Source organism: Pempheris klunzingeri, chromosome 17 (assembly GCF_042242105.1).
Source record: "Pempheris klunzingeri isolate RE-2024b chromosome 17, fPemKlu1.hap1, whole genome shotgun sequence".
Lineage (NCBI taxonomy): Eukaryota > Metazoa > Chordata > Actinopteri > Acropomatiformes > Pempheridae > Pempheris > Pempheris klunzingeri.
The window spans coordinates 16,250,982-16,267,939 of NC_092028.1; the positions used below are offsets into that span (position 1 = coordinate 16,250,982).

The 16,958-nt window shown below is 41.9% G+C and overlaps 2 protein-coding genes across 2 annotated transcripts; both read right to left on the minus strand.

Annotated features, from left to right (window-relative positions):
* Positions 1-587: 587 nt before the first annotated feature.
* Positions 588-7,894, minus strand: gaa (alpha glucosidase). Its single transcript, XM_070847606.1, has 19 exons — positions 7,161-7,894; positions 6,924-7,075; positions 6,319-6,484; positions 5,794-5,890; positions 5,546-5,665; positions 5,104-5,222; positions 4,748-4,879; positions 4,390-4,500; positions 4,186-4,299; positions 3,899-3,983; positions 3,580-3,697; positions 3,349-3,482; positions 2,941-3,092; positions 2,632-2,780; positions 2,391-2,532; positions 2,202-2,300; positions 1,419-1,583; positions 1,067-1,219; positions 588-851 (listed from the first exon to the last, which is right to left on the minus strand). The coding sequence occupies exons 1-19, from the start codon at positions 7,698-7,700 to the stop codon at positions 786-788; spliced, it is 2,814 nt and encodes a 937-aa protein (XP_070703707.1). The 5' UTR covers positions 7,701-7,894; the 3' UTR covers positions 588-785.
* A 986-nt stretch (positions 7,895-8,880) lies between these two features.
* On the minus strand, positions 8,881-16,958 carry samd9l (sterile alpha motif domain containing 9 like). Its single transcript, XM_070847903.1, has 3 exons — positions 16,878-16,958; positions 14,537-14,604; positions 8,881-14,299 (listed from the first exon to the last, which is right to left on the minus strand). The coding sequence occupies exons 2-3, from the start codon at positions 14,538-14,540 to the stop codon at positions 9,678-9,680; spliced, it is 4,626 nt and encodes a 1,541-aa protein (XP_070704004.1). The 5' UTR covers positions 14,541-14,604; positions 16,878-16,958; the 3' UTR covers positions 8,881-9,677.

A 16,958-nucleotide genomic window follows, 5' to 3' on the forward strand; every position in this document is an offset into this window, starting at 1 on the left:
TTCCTCTAACTACTCGGTTGTGTGTGTTTACCTTGACTTAACAGCTTCGGACCAATACCCCCTGTAAATCTCGCTGCTTCCGGGGTGTGAAAGGATTTTTCTACCACACAAACCGGGAATTTTAGATTTCAGATTCAACCCACAGAGGAGCATTGAGGCATGACTGCACATTAAAATAATAAAAACAGATGTATTTTACATCATCCGACCCAGCCTGCCTTAAAAATCTGTCCCCTCTTCATCCTAAGTGACGTTTTAAAGGTCAGTAGCAGAAGCTTGAGTGCAGTTGGTCCATCATCAGGACCAGAGCTGGAGTCAGAGCATCTCCTCACACTGCTGCCTGTCAGCATAAAACCTACTTCAGTTTCTGCAATCTCCTTACCACATTAATAATATGCAATTTACTGCCTACACCTATTAAAATTAGCCATGGGTAATTCATCTGCTTGTTCGATATATACTGAACAATAATGGTGGTACATGCAAAAGGCAGAAACATATGATGAAACCTGAGGCTAATACAGGTTATACAAGAATTCTGACGCACTCAAACAGTGCTGCAGACAAATTGATCTTTTTTTCCCCACTGTTTTTATCTTTAATGCACCTCAGTAACAAAGTTGAAAAAACATATAAACAACACTTGTCTTGATCCAGTGTAGCATCTAGCAGCAAAACCTGATGCGTCAAGATGACGGTTCCCTTTGTTTGATTGAATCCTCCAAGTCCAAGCGTTTAAAAATGGGAATGCTTCCTAAGATTCTTGGGTAATAAAGTTCAGTGCATCAGAGAGCCCACTGGACTGTGAACACATTCGACATGGGCAAAGCCAGGCGGGTCACTGTCAAAACCTGCGGGGAGAGAAAGACACAGTTTGACTGACAGAATGGTTCGATTTCTTGGGACGAAGAGTGAGATATTAGAAGCAGAGACAGACGTGAGGAGTAAAAACACAGCAAATAAACACACATACAGGAGAAGACAGACTTCTCTGCAAAATGACATCATTACCTTTCAGAGGATGACAAACACCAAAAGAAATAGTGCTGAGTCACCATGAACTCACCTTGGTGTCACTGCGGTACGTGAAATCCCTGACTTTGTCTCCATTAGCTAATACATAAAGGGGTGGTGAGGGCACTCCAAACACCTGCAGCCCTCCCAGCACCAGACCGTCCAGGGCCCCATTCAACCTGAGAGGATCACTCACCACCTGAGACTGAAGTAGAATCACAGATATTTATACCATTTATATTTTTCTTTTGTCCCAATATATGTACATATTTGTAATATCGAAGAGAAGCCGGTGCCGTCAAAGACTTTAAGCATTTAAACAACAATGTATCAGTCAGTATAGAGACATTCAAAGCAAGTAGTAGTGCAGTAAAATGCAAAACAGATGCAAATATCACTCCTACCTGTCCAGCCATGAAGATAATGTAACAATAATTTCCCATTTCAAAGGTGTCAAGACTGTCCCCGTCATCCCAGAACAAGTCGCCCTGGGCCCAGCCGCCTGCTGACAGCGCCACCGTCAGGAAGAAAGGGTTTCTGCGTGAGGCTGTGGTTGTCAAAGCGGGCTCCTTCACAAGAAAAGGCGTGTCAAAGAAGACGCAATGAAATGAAGAAAAACGAGTTCTCTTCTCCAGAGTGTTTCTGTTGGGATGTCATGAGTTATACCTCAATACCGCATGATCCAGCATTTGATCATACACAGCCACATCAAAGCCGTTTTACAGAAAAATTAGGTTACTGCTTAATTAAAGGGGCATCCACTGAAAAATATCCACTGGAAATTAATCAACAAGTATATATTAAATTAAATTGAATTTCAGTCTGCTGCAGAGGAACTCTGTCAATTACTGAACAAAGCCTAACAGCGAACTGAACTAATGTACTGATGACACTGAACTGTAAAATTTGAATGAACAGTTACACAGTCACTAGCACTTACTGCTTGTTTACTTTACACCAGTCTCAAACTTTATTCAGGTAAATACAGGCAGAGATTGTAAGCAGGATTTCTAAGTACTTTTTCCACCTGCTTCAATTATGACTTGTGGATTTTCCCCATCTGCAAACTTTTTATTAATAATTCATCTACCGCATTTAGTCTGTTCCTGAACCAAAAATGACACAGAAACTGCTAAACTCAGCAAAAAGAGCTGCGTATTGGCAGTTTCTCCAGAGTTAACACCCACCTGCTGGGGGATGATGTGTCCCTCCCTTACATGGACGTTGATGGTGTCCAGAGGGGCAGGCAGGAGCAGGTACTGGCCCTTGCTGTAGAAAGGCTGACCCTAGAGAGCAAAGCGCAGATGACAAGACCCAAAAGAGAAACAGGTGGTAGGACTGTGAGGGACAGAAAGCTAAATAGGGTTGAGACTCACATTGTGTAAGCTGTACCACGTGCCAGGAGGCAGGTAAGCGGCCAGCTCTACTGCTCCTTGCTCTAAGACTGGACTGATGAGAAGTGAACTCCCCCACAGGAACTGTCGGTCTATGTTCTGACAATTAGGGTCTTTGGGAAACCTAAGAGGGGTGGATGGACAAGGAGCAGAAAACAAGATAATGTTATGGAGAGTGCCGTCTTAATCATTTCATTTATGTGGGACAATAGAAAATACATACTCCACGAAGAGAGGCCTGGCCAAGGTGTCAGCAGAGGAGTGTGCGTGGTGGAAGAGTGTGTAGAGAAAGGGGAGAAGGGAGTAACGAAGGTTCAACGCACGCCGCATCGCCGCCTGGGCCTTCTGCCCAAATACATAGGGCTCCTGAGGCTGCGGGACACAGACACATAGAAACACACAGACAATGAGATGATATAGAGTTACCTCCATTCATAATACATGAAACAGATAGGTGCTCTAGATGTAGCGGGAAAAACATACAAAGCGAACCGTTACAGCCTAAAAACACACACAACAGTGTCTGTCTCACAGCGTTTGGCTTGTCATTGTGGTTTCTCATAAATGGGTAGAAGGCCCCGAGCTGCATCCATCGCACACACAGCTCCTCAGTGGTGTTGCCTCCGAAGCCACAGATGTCCGCCCCCACAAGGGGCACCCCGAACAGGCTGAACTGCAGCACAGCTGGAGGCAGAGGAGTGCAAAAGGTCAGTCTAAACCCATCAAATGATCTGAAGTGACTTCAAAAATATGGAAAAAAAACTCTTTTCAGTGGTTTGTTTGAACCTTTTATTCTACCACAAACAGATCTGTCAGAAACTACAGAGGAAACCATCTCAATATCAATATCCCAAAACTGAATCACACGCATTCAAATCTGTGAAAATATTTCAAAATAAGAACACAGTATTGTGACTTTTGAGAAACTACATCTCCTCACCCGGGATGGAGTATCGAAGCTGCTCCCAGTCGCTCCTGACGTCTCCTGTCCACACTCCAGAGAAGCGTCCGATGCCCGGGTAGGAAGAGCGAGACAGGACGAAGGGCCTCTTCTCTCGTACCTTCATGAGAGCGCTGAGGAAGGCGACCATCATGAATACAGCGTACAGTAGAAATAAATAATAAACCAGCTCCAGCTAAATTAGCTCTGTCGGACCCCGTGTGGTCTGACCTGTGCGTGGCGTAGGCCTCCGTCAGTCCGTACATGTTGTGCAGGTTGTAGTGAGTGGACAGCTTCTGCTGAGCCGACATACAAATAGTTCCTGAGTTCAGCTGGCCTCCAACCACCCCTGTTGGTATGACAGTCACAGAGACACACAGGTTACACAGTAATGCAATGAAGTAGGTTAAATATCCATAGTCAATACATGGTATCTTTTAGATTATCCATATATGTACTTTAATGTATTAACTTCCTGTAAATGTAAAACCACTAATGTTTATATGCCTTTAAATGCTACTAAGGTGTGACACTGATCCAGTACACCTACTGGGAGTGTAGGGCGGGTTCTCAAGATCATTGTCAGGACAACCCTCCACCGAGCCCTGCACAAAACTGGCTGGTTCGTTCATATCCTGGGTGGAGCACGGGAGAAAAACACCGCAGGATAAGTTATCCTTTATGTGATTCTGAGGCGCAAACTAATTAAACACACAACTGGAAAATGAAGCACGTCTCACAGCTGAAAACCTGACAGACCTGATGTCTTGTGTCTGAATGATAGCACTGGTGGCTAAATTACCTGTGCTATGTGTGTGTGTGTATATCGATACTCACAATCCACAGACCGTCCACAGGAACTTTAGAATGAAAACCTCTGATGCAGTCCTCCCACCAGCGTCTGGTCTCTGGGTTAGTGAAGTCTGGGAAGGCCGTTGGGCCCGGCCAAACCTACACACACAGTATTGGAATGTGTGTGACATACAAACCCCACAATCTCACAGAAAATCACCCCCTGAAAAAAAAAAAAAATAGTCTAACCTTCCCTATCAGGATGTGTCCTGTAGCATTTTTAATGAAGACGTCTCGTTTCAGTCCATCATCAAAGGGTGCGTAAGTTCCAGGGGGGCTGGTGCTGCTGATCCCTGGGTCCTTTAGACAGAAAGACTAGGACAGCATGACTCAGGCACAAGTTAAGAAAGCTTTGCTGCCATCTACTGGAAAAACATTGTTATGATTACTTTTGATCATTTAGACAATTACACAATACTATAACCAAATTTAAACATCCGGTGTATTATGTGTATACGATTTTCTTCTTTGAGTTGAATGCTAAAATACTGACTGATAGTTCAACGGCATCAGTTTGTGAGATCTTTTAAAATTTAAAATGTCACACCAGGATAAGGATGTACTTCATGCCTCTCTTGTGGAACTCCTCCACCATCTCTGGGAGGTCCCCGAACCGCCAGGGGTCAAAAGTGAATACTCTGCGCTTCTTTGCATAGTCCAGATCGTTCCACTGCACATCCTGGTGGTGAAAAAAAGCACAATAATCTCCAGTGCTGATGATAACTAGAGGAGATGAAATTAAAATGTTCATTTGTGTCAAAGCGTTGACTGGACTCACAAACAGAGGGATATTACCATCAGGTAAAATCTGCACATATTAAATCCACATATATAGTAAAAATTGTGAGCTTCCATTCCTTCCATTACTTCCATTTTATAGAGCTTTGTGAGTACTCGATTTACCATGGGAAATTTTGCATTGTGCATGCGTTGTGCCACCTGCCGGGTTGTATTAGTGGTTGTGTAACCCCAGCGACACAGATGAAAGCCCAGCGACCAATAGGGAGGCATCATAGGATAGCCTGGGGAGAGAAAAATGACAAGAAGGAAACGCATAAACACATCCAGTCTTCTCTAGATCGCCTCAGGGCTCCTTTAAATACACAGTTCACAAAGTGACCTGCTTTCACAGGTTTTCCACTCAAAGCAAGACTGTAATTTCTGATACGCAACAACAGCACCGTCCTCTGTTGCCACAAATGGTAATTACAGGACGCTGGTACGTTAAATTCTGTTGATATCTGAGTGACTGAGGGGACGACGTCGTTCTAACGAAAGCAAAAAGAAGACATAAGTCATGCCACTTGCAGGTATGTCACTAAATGTCAACGCTGAGAAGACTTACCAATGAGCTGAAGGTATTGTCGTATGACACTTTGAGGGTCAGGACCCAGGAACACGTAAAGATCCAGGACTCCACCGAGAGCCACCCAGGTGAGAGCCGGGCTCGGCTGCAGCATCACCTCTACGGAGACATTTGGAGACAAACAAGTATTTTCATATGTTGGAAACATTCATTCTGTGCGTAAGGTGAAGGTGATAAAAAAAAATGGCAGTGTGATGCTGTGTGTGTCTTAGCAGATAGCTTGGTACCGACGGCATTGCTGTTAAGAAGAAAAACTCCATGTGCCAAGCCGTCGCCCTCCTGTACAATGTAGAATGGATGGGAGCCATAGAGGTTAGCGTCAGCCTGCAGAGAAAGATGAACATTTACAACTGGAACGCTCAACAGGAAAAAGGAAGGCAAAATGACAGAGGCTTTATGAGGATTGCTCTGCAGGGACTGTTTGATTTAAAGTGTTTTAAGTCCCACTATTTGGGGAACTGTTATTGTGCTGTAGATTAAAAGGAGAGGATGATAATATTTTTGCACAATGGACATTAATGACATCTTCCGTAGAGCAGGGTTGACTTGTGCCCTTTAAAGCGACACAGTGACTACTTGCAACCCCTTGTCAAAGGTTGCATGTCTTTGAGTTCCCTTCTCAGGTTTCTTTTAAGTTTTGTGTTTAATTCGGATTATTGAGACTAGAGTAAACTACCTAATATTTATAATCTACCTCGTATTTGACCAACATTAGAAGAAAATAAGGTTGCAGGCCACTGCAATTGACTCACATGAGGCGCCATGTCTCTGTTCCAAAGAGTCAGAGAAGTCCAGTTCAGATCTAGTAAGAGCGAGGTGTAATGCTCCCCGAGACCCGACACTTGGGAGGAGGCCAGAGCAGTGGACAGCTGCAGGTACTGATCAGCAAAGAGCAGAGGAGCCACCGTAGTATTCATACTGGCCAGGCAGGACACAGAGAACAAACATGACGATGATTTAAAAAGTCATCACATCCCCTAAAATACACTATATATCTGAAAATAACTGAATAAAATACACAAAAGTGCAAAGGAGGGTCCAATGCATTAATGAAAGCGCAGGCTAACGCTTACAATGAAGTGCAACAATGGTCCTGTATGACTTGACAACAAAAATAAAGAAAGTCTGCATTAAATAGACATTTCAGGCATATAAATACATATTATGAATGTGAAATTAAAAGAAAACTCTACATCAACTGTAATAACTGAACTGTATGTAGGAGTGATCACACTGAAAGTAGAAAATGGGGCACAAGTTGACGAAGAAGATTAAGTAAATAAGTTGCTGACAATGACGGACATAGGTAAGGCTATACAGACGTTACTGTGATGCCATCTCTATAACACATACTCACATCACTCTTCCGTTGGATTTCCGCCGCACTACGAAGCCAAATGGGTCAGACTGGTACTCAGCGGTATAGAGGGCCTCCTGGGTATCAGCTTTGCTCTGAGGAACACCAGCTGGGAGCTCAACCTCATATCGCTGAGATGATGGGTCCTTTAACTGGAGAGAAAACAAATGTCAGATCAGTTGTTAACCAGCCCGTCCTCAGGAGCAGTGCGTATAAAACAGTGTATTTGGCACCCACAGTGAGGTGGAAGCAGCCTGCGGTTTCTTCTATGGCTTCTAGCTGCAGGGTGGAGATGTCTCTGGGGAGATAGGACGGGGTGGCACGAGTCAGGGTGGCAGCCTGGCCTCGCTCGGTGGGAGTGAAGGGGCCCATTTTGTAGCTGGGGTACAAACTGGGGTAGAAGCACCAAGGCGGACCCGCAGAGTCAGGCAGGGGGGCATAGCAGCATCCTCTGTCCTCACACTGTCTCTGGCTGACAGGTCTGTCTCTGGCACAGTCAAAGCGGCTCTCTGGGGCCATGGTGCATTTAGGATCTCTGGAAATATTAGTCTCTTGGGAGCTTTTTGGGTAAAATCCCCCCATCTCCACTGAATTGTTCTGTAGTTTTGCTGAAGTATTAAAAACAAGTCTTTGATATGCTTTGGTTTTATTTTGCCTTACAGAGACTGATCTAACCAGTCTGGTCGGATGGTTAGAGGAGTGGTTAATGTACAAACATGTTGACAAAGCAAATGCCAGAAAGAGCACAGCTGCGCTAAAGTTAGACAGCAGATCCATGTTAAAGGGCACTTAAGGTGAGTAATACACGCCTTGTGCCCCGTGTGGTGTAAATAACTTGTAGTAGAGTAAGGTTTAGCTATCGCAGAAGGCTTTCATTATCCAGTAGCTGATGTTAATGGCGACCGTGTAGCTTTTAGAGATGTTCACACTCACGGTTTTGTTCATTTTGTGGATGTTGATGTTTAGTCGCAGTTGCATTAGCTAGATGTTAGCTAGCAGTTAGCTGTCGAACAGTTCAGTGTTGGAGCTCTTTTTTTTTTTGCATTTCCCTTCATATAAATTACGTGCAAGCAGTGGCAGAGAAGAGGCAGCGGAACAAGTTAATTATGAAGTCTAAAGTGGAGATAATGTGTTTATAGAGGGTGAAGTGACGAGCAGGCTAACTTTAAACTAAGGCGAGCGCATTGGGACAAAAGGGCTCAAAGTCTGCGGTTCCTTCTCTCCTCCTCTAAAGTTTGTGAATTAGCGTAAACAACAACTATAATCATGTCAGTCACAAATCATTAAAGTTACAATCAAGAAAATAAGATATATGGCTTGAAAAACAAATGCTGTCAAACTTAAATCAACAGCCTTAATGTGAAGTTTGGTTTGCTGATTATTGACCACACTGATGAGGTTAGATTTTCATCATCTCAATTTAAATGTTCATCACATTTTAGATTGTGTAATATTTAATGCCTGAATTATATCTAATGATAAAGTCCGAATTGTAAAAAATACATTCACTATGTTACAGAAACATTATGTGCCCTTTATTAAATTTATTTCATTAAGTCTAACACATTCAATGTGAACATTTGTAAAGCTGATGACCACACACTAATTAAAGTGATGTAGATACACTGATACAGAAAATTTCCTTATTTGTTCAACAAATATCAAAACCACAACTACTAACCATTAACTAGAGATAATTATTTTATTCATGTCCAGTTTGTAAGTTATAAAAAGTATTGTAATGTTTTATGGACACAAGAAGACTGCCTTTATCACAAGAAACTCCATTAAATATATGAAAAATTAAAAAGTACAAAAGTGTTTTTATTATTTATGTAAAGAATATTTAGTATCTACACAACCACTAAATTCTATAATAAAAAAAAACCTGCTGCTGCATATCACTTCTTCTCCAACTGTATATTTTCATACATCTATAGTTAAAACACTGATACAATTCCCATTCAAATAGTTGCATTTAATTTCATTTCTTTCTACATTGCATTCAGGATACAGAATACAGAAAGGCGATTATAGGATATGATGATCTACTAGAAGTCCAGATGTTTAGTAACAGTTCACACTTGATGCCAAAATTCATCCTCAGTGCTGGGATCACAAGAGAATTTGCTTTAAGCTGACTGTGGATACATTATGATCTGATTGCTTGAGGTACCAAATGGCCTCCACACACTTTATTTCTGTTTAGCATCCCCCGGTTTGAAAAGAATAACACCAAATAACAAAAAAACTTAACAAAATCCATGTGGTGGATGAGGTGTGAACTGCAACCCGTCTAAAGTGGATCTACAAATGATCTGAAAATAACAGCGTACTAGATACAAGTATAAACAGGGACTTAATCTTTCTATTTGAGAAACACTGAGCAAACCAGTAGCAGTCAGTTTACATTGTTACAACTCTGTGAATGCAGGGTGAATCATATCATAGTCCATATTCATATATACAAAAACCAGTTTGCCCTTTTTCTGACACTTAAAACTGTGTTAGTCTTACACTTAAGTACATATATATTTACACACACAAGAGGGTAAACATTTTAAATGTAAATATCAAGCTATCTCACATCTTACAAAATAATGCAATACTCAAACTGTCATAGAAAGGCATGTGTTTGAATTTATCTTTTCACAACCTGTTACTATTCTTGGTAATGAGGGTGACACTGGGTCCACACTTTAGCAAGTTGACCGACAGCCATACGTGACCATTGGATCATTGTTCGAGGACAAGCTATTTTGTCACAACGATGTTGCAGGCAACTGGACCCCTGAATGTGAACCCCAGGTAGAATGTGATGTTTTCATTACTATAAGGCACTGAAGGTACATGAAGAGGCAACAAACTGAACTTCTTTTTCTGGGGGCCCTCAAGGTACACCACTCCATCTTCAGTCCACCCAGAAACACTTTTCAGCATGTTGGCAATCTCAGGCTTTTTCCATGCCTCTCCCCTAAACCACTTCATGCGTTTCTCCGACACCGAGAACCCTTTTGTGACTTTTTCAAACTTTCTCTTGTGGACAAATTTATCCAATCCATTCCCATTGCCCAGAAAGAAATGGGTGTAAATCCTTCTTTTCCTCTGAGGAATGTCCTTCATCTTGGCCCAGTAGCCCTTTTCCAGGTGTTCAACTGCTGATTGTACAATTTCATATTTGTTTTCTCTCTCAAGGCCTGTGTCATGATCCTCTGGCCAGTATAGTAAGGTAAGCACAAACAGGGAACTTGGTAAACATTTCCTTTTATCAGCTGGGAACTGACGAGAAAGGGCCTGCAGATCTCTCAGAGGAGCTGTCTTCTGAGTGTCTGGTGACAGACAGTTCAGAGAAATGTGGGCTACTATGTAATTGATTATATCCCTTTGGATAAGCTTGGCGTTTCTTGGATTGCTGGGGTAGAGAGACAGGATGGTCTCTAGAAAACGAACTGGATCTTTCTGGTCAGTTAGCTTGTAGAGGATGGATGTTGTGTTACCGCCGCCAAGTTGATAGATGATCATGCGTTTTTGGAAAGGAGTTAGAGTGCCTGGGACTGATTGACCTCGTCGTAGAAGTGCAGTACAATCAGCCTCACTGAAGTAATTCCCATACTCAGAAGATTTTTTTGCCAACCATTTCAGTGGATGGCTTATCTTCTCTTCAGGACTTTCAGAGGTCTCTTCTTCCCCTGCATCAATGTCTGTCTGGAAATAGCTGAGGTCCTCTGAAATCCATTCCAAGGCATCTTGCAGAGTCTGGTGAAGTTTTTTCAAACGGCCATGAAATGGTTCCCAGGCATCTTCAACTTCCACAGGAATGTAATTTGTTACCAGGTACTTCATACACTCTGAATGGCCACTGCCTCTGTTTGCAAACACTTCCAGGGAAGAGATCAGTTTAAGAAGGCTGCATCCAACTTCAACTTCGGCAAAAAACCCTGAACTGTTAACATGTACCATATCTGCATCAGCTGCTTTCTCAGATTCCTGAAAACACTCCATGGCTTTCAGTGCAGTCTCCACAGCATCTGCTATATTCTGAGCTGTCTTTGGCACGTTCTCACTGTCAATAGCTTTGCATTTTGCTTGGAACCATTTCTTGTACACCTGCCCTTTTGTGTCGAGTATGTATGAGTTGTTGGGCAGCTGTATGGCAGCTGTCTCTGCCCATTGTTTTGCCTCTTCAAACTTTTCATAAGTATAATGAAGACGAGCGAGTTGTTGTGCAAAGAACGGATCTTTATGGAAACGCTGGAAGGCTTCCTTGAGTAACTCAATTGCTTTGCCTGAACTTTCGTTTTCACACACATGCTCAATCAGAGGAGAGAAAAAACTGTCATATTTGTCTCCTTTGCTTATTCTGGATCGCCTAATGAAGAATGCTCTCAGAAATGATCGATATTCTTCCCTTCCAAATCTGTGCTGGAAAAGCACATCCTCGTAGAGCAAATTCATTGCCAAACTGCTTTGGGTCTGTTGGGTCCCCAAAAGTTGTTGGAGAATTTCCTTAGCAACAAGTGGGTGGATTATTTTGATCGATTCAATGTGCGTCTTGTCATCTCTAAGGTGCAAGAACACTAGCTTAGCCTGGGGACTGAGTGATTTCTCAAACTCATGCTGGTGGAATCTTTCCAAGTGAATGGTTAAAGCAAGCAAAGCCTCACAATGGGACTGAGAGATGAAAGAATCCTGAACATAAGTGTTCAACAGTGCTACATAGAGAATGAGGCGAGTGACAACAGATTTTCGGTCAATACCTTGAAGCAAATGCTCCACAAACTCTTGAACATAATCCTTATTGAATTCCTTATTCATCAGACAAATGACAAATGTCAGGATGAATTCAGGCTCATATTGTTCCTGAAGCACCTCTAGCTTTCCAGAAAACTTTCTCTTCTCTAGAGGGGACAACTGGTGTGTGACAGACACATTCTGTAATGGAGACTCTTTACATTTTTTCTCTGGATCATAGGATCGTCTGCAGGTCAACAAGATGAAACATGGAGTTAGATACTGGAGTCTTCTGGTGTGGATGGCAGCTTCTAGTTCATTCCTTAGATCATCAAGATATTCTTTGTCTGGGTCTTCAATGAGGAGCAGCACAGGAAGACACCGCTGTGGATCTTTTTCTTCATATTCTCTCAGTTCAACTGCATGTTGGGCAACAACAGCAACCGAGTATGAGGGCTTCACTACTGCACACCTTAGATCTTTCCTGTTGTTCCACAGCACTTGTCTTGCCACAGTGCTTCCACCACTTCCTGGATGATGGTAGATGTTTATGATATTCACTGAAGGTTCATCAGGATTCCGTTTCAAAGCGTTATGGAGAATTTCGGAAACTTCATGGTAGGCATCTCTTTCAATTACCTCTCCAACATGTTTGTTCTCAGCAAGCCAGAAATTCAACCAGTTTACTCTGCGACCACGGTAGAACTGGTGTTCGATGTTCACTTTCTCCTCATCAATGAAGTCTTTGCTTGTTTCATCACAATGATTGACCGTCAGAATTTCCAGAGAACACATCTGTTCCTCTTGTTGTGTTTCCAGAAGACATGTCCCTTTCACAGAGACTGGCAAGTGTTTGCTGGCACATGCATTAATGGGTTGTATTTTCAGCAGAGTTGCATTAATATGACTCATTTTCATCCCAACAACACTGGAGTTGTTGACAGTTTCTGCACCACACGAACCCTCTGCAAAGCTTTGCCACTTCTGGAAGTTGTCCTGTGATTCACAGATGCAGATGATGTCTTCATGGCCTTCCATGTCTGTGAAAAACTCATTAAAGGTGTGCAAGAGCGGCTTCTCAACTGGCGATGTAAGAAGAAAAATTACCTGGAAAGTCCCTTTTGGCAAGATTTGTTTACAGATCAAGGACACTGATTCCCGCAGAACAGTCATTTTTGTCTTGATCCAAGTCATTTCATCGCATGGAGCTTCACTTCCTTTGAAGTCAGCACAGCCATTACAAAAGATCCAGCTTGTTTGCTCAAACAGATGCAATTGGTCTGTGAATTCTTTGATGGTCATGTCACCAGATATCCTATAACTTTGCAGGGAATGCATGTTCGCAGAGTGATGCTGGAGGTATCTTCTGCAAAGACCTGAAGTCTTTGAGTCCGGGTCAAAGTCAAACACACAGAACAAGGACATGTTAAGCAGCCAATCAATGTTGCAAAGGTCATCAGGATTGAATTTGTTTGTGATGAATATGAACCATTTGTCCTTTTCAATGAACTTCTTCCCGCTTGTCATTAGCATCATGAGTTTTCTACCAAGGTCTTGGCAGGAGTATGGAGCACTGAAAAACTGACATTTCTCTGCTTCCTCTCTTTGGGCATCCCGATCCTTGACTCGCTCATAAAAATCACTTATGTCACCCACTGGCTCTGTTTTTGCACCCACTCTCCGCAGAATTGTTTCTTTCTCAAATTCTACCTTGTTAGATGACTTGTTGAAGTTTGGCAGACGAACTGAATACACCTTGCTCTTTACAACACTCAATGAGGGCACAATGTCAACCTCTATCACATATTTCTTTTCAGAACTTTCTCGATCCATAACCTCAATGAACCTTGGTGGCCGAACACATTGGCGTACATGCTCCTTGTCAGAGGAGAAACTCCTTTCAATGTAGTCCAAAGCATCTACATATATGTCTCTCTCTATTACTGGAACACCAATTACCTCACCATGCATGTATCCTGCATCCTCCTTGCTGTCCATCACACCAAAGTGTATTGTGCCATTTGATCTGATGTTCATACAGCCAGTTGCAAATTTAAGGACCTCTTTGGCAAACTTAGCTTGGAGTCTTGTGCGGTCCAATGTAGCCGCTGTAGAAAGAGACTTAAATTCATGGCATGGAGACGTCAGATTAAAAGCACCTGATTCAGGTTGAAGGACTCTGTGCTTTACATAAATGAAATCAATTCCTTCTTGATCAAATGGTCGTGGTCTGCAGTCGTCCTTTGAAGTCAACACACTTTGTTCCTGTGAAGCTTGTCTCCCCTTTAAGACATTTTGATCTCTCTCAGGACTCTGTGCCACAGCACCTTCACTCGTGCTAGGAAGACACTGCGCTGATTTCGGTACCGACTGAGTTGTTTGGCCACTGGTGGGCTTTTTCTTCTCTTGAGACTTTTGCTTGGTGTTTATTAGCTCACCTCTCTTTTCAATAATCAAATGAGCAGGCCCTGATTTCATACAAATCTTTGTCTTCAGAAAGTCCTCATTGAGTGCAAGAAGGATTTGTCCATCTACTTCTTCCTCATAGAGCTTTTTGATGTACTGCTCCTTCACTCCAATATATCTTAGCCAAGTGCTTACTTGAGATTCAGTCCAATCCTTGGGTGGCTGCTCAAGTTTGTCAGCTGCAAAGTGAGAGAACACAGAATCAGAGAAGCACTATAGTTCTCTTCCACACGTGAGACATATTTGCGGTTTGCACATTTAGAGATGCATGGTAGTGGCATATACTTAAAATGTGGAAAATATTCTAAATGTTCCATTTTGTGATCAATCCCTTGAAAGCAGCTCAAACTACAACCCTCCCTGCAAGTACTGAAAGAAAAGAAATCTCATGAAAAAAAGCTTGTCATTTATCTCACCCATGATTTTCTGTTTCCTTTCATCACATTCACCGTCAGCCTTGGTGTTTACTATTACAACCTTCTATCTGCAAAAGAAAACATTATGCAGTTACGTCCATTATCATCTTGCAGACAAAACGTGTTCAATACTTGCTCACAGATTTATAGTAGTGAAACATTCAATCTGGGATTACAGATAGCGTTAGCTCACTTTATCCCCCATGATGCAGTCATTGTACTGACAGACAGTCAGTGCCAAGCTCCATGCGAAATACTGGTTAATTATCATTTTAAATTTTACACTCCTCATCAAAGTTACTCCAGGGTATAGTCCCACTGACAGTGGATTTTTGAGGCTTCCCATGAATATCAATGTTTGAGAGTTTTAAAAAATATACCAGCTGATATTAATTTTTTTAAACATAAATACATAGCGCGCGCACACACACACACACACACACACACACACACACACACACACACACACACACACACACACACACACACACACACACACACACACACACACACACACACACACACACACACACACACACACACACACACACACCTTTGGATCCCTTAAACTTGGCTATTAAAGAATTGGGAGTGGGTCTTTCTAAATTACCTCAAACATATCTTTGAAAGATTAGTTAAAAGATTAGTGTGGAGCTTTTGCTATCACTCTGCCTTTCTCTATATCCCTAATATCCCTGTAATTATAGTAAGTGTTGAGATATTTGTGTGTATGTGTTGAGTTAATTAATGACTTGCAATAGCATTAATTACAACCATCCTGGATATTTGGAACAGTTTAATTTGCCTGTTCTTGTGTTAACTTGCAAACTCTGGATTTATAGATAAATATCAAAAATAAGCCAGTTTACCTTTTTTACAAGCACATTGACACAGCTCTCTGTTGGACAAATTATGTGATGGTGACGGCACTTTCTAAATTACCTCACCGTAGTGATTTCCTGTTACTTACTGGCCGACATGATGATAAAGATATGATGAGGTCTGTATATTGGACCAGCCGAAGGGCTTTTTCAATTGAATCCACCAGTTAAACTTTTGTTTTGACTGAGTTTGACACAGTTTTACTGGCAGCAGTGCGATAAATGTGAAAGATAAGTACAGAGCCTCGATAGCCCATGTCTTGATATTAGTCCACTTTTCTCTGAAGCCATGTGATAAGTGTTCAGGTGTGTGTTCAGTTGAGTTGATTGAATTTAAAGATAAAATAATACAATTGATAATTTTTTTTAAAAATGCTTTGTTTTCGGTCTTCACTTACTCCTGTTTATATGGGAAATAACTGGTTATTTAGCTGCTGAATGCTCCGTTCACCAGCTACTTGGTAAATTAGTCTGTCTGCTAATTGTTGGTAGACTGGTAGAATAAAGTTTAGCTTTTTTTCGTTGGCATCAGCTGCCTGCTGGGGCAAAGAGGTAACCAAAAAAAGTAAAAAAAACAAGGACTTAAAACACTCTTTAATGCGGCTGAGGCTTGATATCAGTGCAGTTGTATATCTGCTGGAGTAAACCGCTGTAGCAGGGAGATAGGAGGCAGCCACTACCGCACCTCTCCACTTATTCAGTCCGTAAACCAGCATTGCATTAAAAAAGGAGAAATGTACAACAAGGACCGAAGGGCGGAAACAGCTAAAGCTCCTGCAGCTTCCAGCTCTGGAACTCCACCTCCTCCATTTTATATGATGCGTACTTCCCTTCCCCTCCTGTGCAAAACTCTAGTAGAGATAAAATCTGAAAAAAGTGGTAACAGCTTCTATTGTAGTGGAACTTGGAGTGTTTATTGTAAACATTGGAAGAGGAGACACATTATGAAATCTTGTCTCCGTAGGGTTAAAATTCTATTTCTGATATTCCTCCAAAACAGATGAAAACATGTTACATAAAGCCAATGTTTTGCTCCTCATACATTTAATGCACCACCTTCATTGTTTTTCAATCACGTGATGGCCTGACCTGTGCCAACATACCATCTAATGTTACCAAACAGTGAAAGTAACTTTCTTTTAACTTTTCTATCCATGCGATCTTAGTATTTAAAAGCCAGCAGATTTATAATAAATACACGTTTAGATGCATACTGTGTGTAGGTGTCAAGGCAAGATTTAAATTGTAGATTCAAATTGAATTATGGAAGAAACGCTCTTATTTTGCTCTACCTCGGGTTTTGGGTATCTGACTAAAACTCCAAAAGCCTTTTTAGAGGATTTGCGCCTGTTCTGGTTGCACCCCCGCCCCTCCATATTGGAATGCACCAATATGGCAAAAAAAAATACATTTCATTGTCAAAATCAGTGAGTAAATAAAAAGGCGATCATTGTTCTTACCTCGATTAAATACGGAAACAGATCAGACTTTGTCCTTTCACGGTCTGGATTTCTTCTACAGGCCTGCAGTCTGGGTCTCTG

Bases quoted from the DNA above. Each gene is read 5' to 3' on its own strand.
- gaa (XM_070847606.1), bottom strand. From the start codon at position 7,700: ATGGATCTGCTGTCTAACTTTAGCGCAGCTGTGCTCTTTCTGGCATTT. The intron at 4,300-4,389 runs GTTAGACTATTT...CTGTGTGTGTAG, and splicing joins GACACATCCTGATAGGGAAG to GTTTGGCCGGGCCCAACGGC. The intron at 2,533-2,631 runs GTATGTATTTTC...CACCCCTCTTAG, and splicing joins GCCAGGCCTCTCTTCGTGGA to GTTTCCCAAAGACCCTAATT.